The sequence below is a fragment of the Magnolia sinica genome, chromosome 12 (genome assembly GCF_029962835.1).
Source record: "Magnolia sinica isolate HGM2019 chromosome 12, MsV1, whole genome shotgun sequence".
Taxonomy (NCBI): domain Eukaryota; kingdom Viridiplantae; phylum Streptophyta; class Magnoliopsida; order Magnoliales; family Magnoliaceae; genus Magnolia; species Magnolia sinica.
In genome coordinates, this window is record NC_080584.1 from 83,079,968 (window position 1) to 83,086,574 (window position 6,607).

At 36.1% G+C, this 6,607-nt stretch overlaps 1 protein-coding gene across 2 annotated transcripts; it reads right to left on the minus strand.

Annotated features, from left to right (window-relative positions):
* Positions 1 to 3,025: 3,025 nt before the first annotated feature.
* LOC131221921 (callose synthase 3-like) lies at positions 3,026 to 5,573 on the minus strand. 2 transcript variants are annotated; one of them, XM_058217228.1, is made up of 5 exons: positions 5,466 to 5,573; positions 5,231 to 5,325; positions 5,015 to 5,099; positions 3,857 to 4,598; positions 3,026 to 3,287 (listed from the first exon to the last, which is right to left on the minus strand). In XM_058217228.1, the coding sequence occupies exons 1-4, from the start codon at positions 5,544 to 5,546 to the stop codon at positions 4,587 to 4,589; spliced, it is 273 nt and encodes a 90-aa protein (XP_058073211.1). In that variant the 5' UTR covers positions 5,547 to 5,573; the 3' UTR covers positions 3,026 to 3,287; positions 3,857 to 4,586. The 2 variants fall into 2 exon arrangements, with proteins under 2 accessions (XP_058073211.1, XP_058073210.1); XM_058217227.1 differs by lacking the exons at positions 3,026 to 3,287; positions 3,857 to 4,598 and having other exon boundaries at positions 4,803 to 5,099.
* Between the last annotated feature and the right edge of the window lie 1,034 nt (positions 5,574 to 6,607).

The window sequence follows — 6,607 nt, forward strand, 5'->3', positions numbered from 1 at the left end:
TCCCCATAGTGATTATTAGTGGTTTTTAAAGCCCACGTAGTGAGGTCTTCCAATCTTAGCTTGTGTGTCAATGTCAGCTTGATTTTATAGTTAATGAATAGTGGATTTGGAGATTAAAGCCCCACTAATGATGTTTCCCAAGATCCATACTGTCCAGGAGGTTCTATGGGTTAACTTCTGTCAATTTTTTTCTAAAATGAATAAAATGACCATCAATTAATAAGGTTGCATTTGGGGTCATTAAGTACAAGGAAACAGAGTTAAATGGTGGGAATCAAAGGTAACTGCATAAAATAAGTATGTTTGGAGAGTAGTACGAAGGCAGCGTATGTATGATCAATTTACCATATTTTCATACGTTTCACGTTCCTTCCCAAAAGCTTTGTTTCCAAATCTTATTACCAACATTTATCATAGATAACGCCAGCATTAAAATCAACACTATGATTGCTCCAAGAATTGTTGGGCCCCACTATCATGTTTATGTGAAATCAACTCCAATCAATAAGTGTGTTCCATTAATTTAACCATAGAGCCCAAAAATTAGTTCAATGTGTGATTCAGGTGAGCCATACCAAGAAATAAGTTGAGAGAGAAACACTCACACTTGACTTTTTTCAAGGCCCACCGTGATGATTATATGAATCTACTCCAACTTCTAGATACAAAGCTAAAATGTAGATATATAGACGAAAAATATCACGCCCATTCATATGGGCCACATGAAAAAAAATAATTTATGGATGAGGGCTACTATTTTGGTTCTTATGGCCCTCTTGAATCATTGAGTAATTTGACATTTGGGCCCTACCACTCAAATTAAGTGACACACTCAGTCGTTGGGTGGATTTTACATAAACATCAAGATGGCCATGTCCGAAACTCTCGAGAAAGAAATGATAGATGATCTCGCTTGCTGATCACTAGGCCTCTATCATAGTCGGTTTTGATCAAACCAATGAATGGTCTAGATTAATCTTGATTGTAATCGATTTAAAACAGCTAGAGGGGAAAATTCTGTTACAGAGGAAGCTTCCGATTTTTAAACTGAGTTTTGCGTACACTCCCGGCTCAGTTGTTTGCAGACGCATATCGATTGCCGAAATCCTGTGGAGTCCGCACTGTGATGTGCTTTTGAACGATCCACTGCGTTCATCACTTTTGCAAGTTTACGTTTGGAAGCTCTGGTGGGCCACAGTAGAAGAAAGTTTGAGCATGAACTTTCCTTCCATTGAAACCATCCTAGAACCTGCTTGATGAACGATTCATATCGTCAACATATATGATGGTGGGCCCACACATAAAAAATTTACACATGTGGATAAGATAAGCTTCATACATATTATTATCTGTTGCAGCTAATCAAGAGTGGCATTTATATCAATTAGATGTTTAAAAAATAACTTTGTGCATGAAGATGTTCACGAGGAAGTACATATGAAACTACCTCATGGACGCCTCAAGAAGGGAGCACTGTATAGTATGCAAATTAAATAAAGTAATTTGTAGGCTTAAACAATCACCAAGAGCTTGGTTTGAAAATTATAAAGCCTGCCAATGCCAAGTCAACCGCAATGTTTGGCTTTTTAAATAAATAGGAAAGCCTATGTAAGATATCGGACAGTATCAATGACTGGTTAGATAACTCATGTACCTCACTATTACCCGTCTAGACATTTCTCAAGTCGTTTCTTTTGGTTAGTCAGTTTATGCTTAAGCCATCATCCATCTACGTGAAGCTTTAATTAAATTCTCTTATACCTAAAGGGTTCTCCTAGAAAAAGAGCCCTAATAAAGTGCAATGAGAATTTAAAGATTAAGAGCTACTACGATGTTGATTGGGTATGTTGTCTTCTTGATAGAAGGTCTTCAACTTGTATGTGTACCTTTGTTGGTGCTAACTTAGTTATTTGGAAATGTAAAAAAAATAAATTGTTATTGCTCAATCAAGTGTAAAAGCATGATACAGATCAATGGCCTCAACCACGTATGAGCATGTTTGGATAAAAGCTTTATTTAAAGACTCCAAGTTTCATGATGAAAATCCTATTGATCTATTTTGTGACAACCAGGCAACTATTCATATTGTGATTAATCCTGTATTTCATGAATGAACAAAACACATTGAAATAGATTACAATTTTGTCAGAGAGAAGGTTCTAACCAAGGTGATTTCTACTCTATTTATACAAATTGAGGACCAACTAGTAGACTGCTTCACAAAAGAAATTGAAAAACTAAAGTTACAAAGCTTGTTGCACAAGTTGGGTGTCATCGACATCTCAACACCATCTTGAGGGTGAGTGTTGAAGGCTATTCTAGAAGTTGTGTTTTGTCAGTTATTAGGACTCTCTCTTGTAAATAGTTGTGTCATACACAACTTCTTTTCTCTCTCACTAGAAGTTGTGTTATAACACAACTTTCTTACTCCTCTCAACTGCTATAAATATATTTTAATGTATTCATAATCAAATTAATAAAAAGAAATTATAAATATCTCTCATACCTAGTTTTCACAGATTGGATCTATTTTTAAGTTAATGATCTTAAAAAATAATGGTGTAACAAGCTACCAAACACTCATGGGAAGGACAAAAGATGCCAAGCGATCAACACCATAGGCTGTAATAGGTCATCTCCACCGTACACGTGTCAAGAAGCATATCTTTCGGGGTACAACGAAGAAGGGGAAACAACTACGGATTAAAACCGTAGCTAATATTACCGTAGTCACCGTTCGTAGCACGTCCGTAGTAATAGGTCGCAACGATTTGGCTTCGGAATAGATAGTTACTGATTAAATTCGTAGCTATACTTTCAGTACCTCAAAATACATATAGCTGCGGGTTATATTTGTAGCTAAAACTAGAACTAGAGTACCAAGAGTTACGGTTCCAGATATAGAGCTACCGTTATTAGCCGTAGCTGTTGTCTATATTAAAAAAAAGAAATTTTAATAATGGTATTTCTTACCATTGTAGTACCCTGATAGAAATTATAATAATAATATCTGACAATAACCAAATTTACTTAGAGATCTCTGGTATCTACCTTCTTTCTCAAATAAGCGCCTACTACATGATAAAAGATCATTGAATTTCATGCTTAACTCTATTGAACTCAAATTTCAAGTTTTCATCTAATCACAATCACATGTTAAGGCATCACCTGGTCAAGATTTTGGACTGGCTCGACGGGATTGATGAGCTCAGCAGGATTCACAGCCTTTGATATAGCAGCCTTCACCAAAGCAGAATAATAACTGAGTTCCTATCAAAGTCGCACCTCTCCTGTGCAGGCACCGTGCAACATAAGTTTTTGCTTGAATTTATCCTCGCAATTCACAATTGAATCAAATCTTCAGTAATTGAATGCAGAACTCAAAATAACTAACACTAGGAAAGAATACAATGATTTTCTAATATCATCAATATATTTTTCTCCACACTTATTGTCAAAAGAACTGGATTTCCCTTCACATTCTATTCAGGTTAACAGGCCCCTAATGTTGAGAGCATATCTGGTGTGAGAAAATAGTCCATGTCATGTATATTAAATACTGTCCTCAAAAGAAAGGAAGCAATGCACGGAAACAGCTGGAAGATACTGTAAAGTTGACCGGCCTTAAGCATGTAACCACAAGCCTTTTCAAAATAGAAGGGGTATCAAGTTCACACATGCATCCCAAACTTCCTAAATTAAACAATTAACTTCTGACGGGAAATATATATATATATATATATATATATATATATATATATATATATATATATATATATATATATATATATATATATATCAAGGAATTGATGAGAGTTTGACATCTAGAGAACTCATGAGAATGAAAGCATATTACGAACTTTAGGTGCTGGTGGCATAACCACGAACAAAGAATTTGAGAAGAAAGAAATTCGCCTTCAGGCTTCTAGGTTGGATGGTACATCCATTGCAGATTCCTTCACAGTGAGCAACAGATATAGCCTTCTGATCTGGAACAAGGAAAATAATCAGCAAGCCACTATTAGAAGACCAGAACTTCTCATTATATCAGCTTGCTTACCTTCTCTTTCCAGGCTTCTGATTCAGGTGTGGAAATTTGATTGCTCCAGAGGATGCAAATAACTAATATTGTTGATCAAGAGGTGTCATCCCTTCATACCTTCCATAAGGACCACCACCATGGCTTGAATCCAAAAGGCTGCCCAAGAAAAATGTAGAACAACATTAAAACATCAACTAATAAATTAGCATTTTATGAAAGAATCAAATTGAAAATGCTTCCCCTGGAAAACTGTTCCTCCATTATGTCTCTAGTCACAACCTCCAGCATGTCTTGAAATAGAATGATGACCCGATCCCTTTCTTCAGGTTTATTGTCCAACTGAAATGATTAAACAAAGATTTGGCTTTTATAGATTACACAACCAAGCTCGTTTGTGGCAGTAATGAAATATGAAACATTTCAGATAGGAACCAAATATTTAACCAGCTTAACAAAATGGTCATAGAGGCTACGGAGACCGCTCATCTTTAATTCACTTATTAGGGTGTCATTGGCTATATGTTTCTCAACTTCAGAAAATATATCATTTATGACCCTGAAATGTAAGTGAAACCATGGACAAGAATTATCAGGAAATGCAACTGTAGTGAAATAATAATCCCACCAAAAGGAGAAAAAAAAAAAGAAAAAAGAAAAAGGCAAAGCAGGTAGACCCCATTCTATATCTGTAAAAAAATGAATTATTAGATCATTTGTATTTAAAACATTCCTTAATCTTTTTCACGTGGCCCATCAACTGAGTGCTTGATAATGTTTCTAAATGATGCATAGCATTCACGAACAACACAATACATGTAATTGTCTGCATTGATTCTCTTTTTGAGCTCATGGTCCTTACCATTGCTATCTTTCGCCATATCCAATGCAATTGGAATCTAATAGCAAATACAGCATAGCATGTGAGCATAGGATTCAGTTTTTTCAGTACTAAATCAAACAAGCAATACAAACCTTGCTGGCAAGCAGGAAAGGAGACCATTGGATAAGGTCCAAATCACGATCAGCACAATATGGAACTAGCAACAAGTCCATTTCCCTGAAATTTTGGATGAGCTTATTACATTTTTTGACATGATAAATGAGGGCAATAAGAAATTAAGAAATAATACTTGATGAATCTCCTTGACATAATTAGCTCCAGGAGTCAATATTTCAAGCTCCAATTACCTGTTACTTATTAAATCTTCCTCTCTAAAACTACTAATAATTTTGTTCCACAGTTGGGCAAATTTCACAGCCTGCTTCTCTTTATTAGGTGGGATCTGAAATAACAAATTCATGTCCATGTAATTTCAAAGTTGATAATTCACTCAGTACACTAGTAGGACATAATGCATGAAAAATCTAAAGCAGTAACTCAAGTAAAAACAAGTTAAAAGTAAACAATAACAAAAATACTCACCATTGGGGCATGAACTGGAGTTGGTTCAGTGCCAAGATCAAACGTGTTGGTAGTTTTTGATTTCTGGGGAAATGCAAGCATTGACTGCACGAAAAATCCATATTTTCCATTATTTTCAGGCCAAACTCTCATTCCCTGGGATAGCCAATCTAGAAGAAGCAGAGGCTTTGCTTCCAATAGTCAGAATTGACATAAATACTAAATGCACTCATTAGATGGTCCCCACTTACATGTTGAATTAGACCATCAGTTGTCCATTGACTTCAACATTGTGGCCCACCTAATGAGTAGATCATCTTGACTTTGATGCAAGGTGATCTTTATGATGGGCCAGGGTACAGATCTGCTGTACTAAGTAGCATGTTGATTAGAAAGATAGAGATGCATGACAGGTTAGCATATCTCAGCTTGTAGGGGATTAGTTCTATAGAAAATCAGTCAGGTCAACTTATCAGTGGATCACATTGGACTATTGAATGTGAACTACTGAATGTTTTTAATAAAATCCGTCTTCTTTTTGTTCAATAATACCACTCTTCATAGTGAGTTTTATGGGTCCAACACCCATAAGCTCCCCGTATATTGTTTTGTGATGTACAGCGGGCCGTAGACCTATTCCTAATGTAGATGAACCGAAGGAAGCTCAAATAGAAGCAGACATAATCCATCAGATTTGGGCCTAGTCCTACGTGAGGCATGGCATAACTAGGCCCCAAGCAACTTACCAGAATGTCCAACAGAACCAAAGCCTTAATCGCCCAAAAGCAAATCTAACACAACCATTAATAATAATAATAATGAAATAAGTAACAAACAGAAAGAAATTCATCCAGTAGGCCTCTTGATCAGCATTTCATCTCCATAAACAAGCCTATAATCCGTTTCATGCATTCGAGTCAGGAATTCGGCGAAAATCGGTGCCGAATGGATCCTTACTCTTGCTCCGGTGGTAAACTCTTCAGGAGTTTCAACACCCGGTCAGGGGTTCGAGTATCCATAGGTGGTGAAATCCCACTATGGCGTGAGTGTGTGGGGGTGTGTGTGTGCTAAAAATAAAAATTAAAAATTAAAAAATTAAAAAATTAAAAAATAAAAATAAAAAACCGGGAACTTTGGTAGAAAGAAGCCTTTTCAACCATTAT

Excerpts from the sequence above, each read along its gene's own strand:
- LOC131221921 (XM_058217227.1), bottom strand. The coding sequence starts at position 5,546 with ATGCTTGCATTTCCCCAGAAATCAAAAACTACCAACACGTTTGATCTT. Across the intron at positions 5,326-5,465 it reads CTCCAGTTCATGCCCCAATG|ATCCCACCTAATAAAGAGAA; the intron begins GTGAGTATTTTT and ends TTGTTATTTCAG. Across the intron at positions 5,100-5,230 it reads GAAGATTTAATAAGTAACAG|GGAAATGGACTTGTTGCTAG; the intron begins GTAATTGGAGCT and ends CCAAAATTTCAG.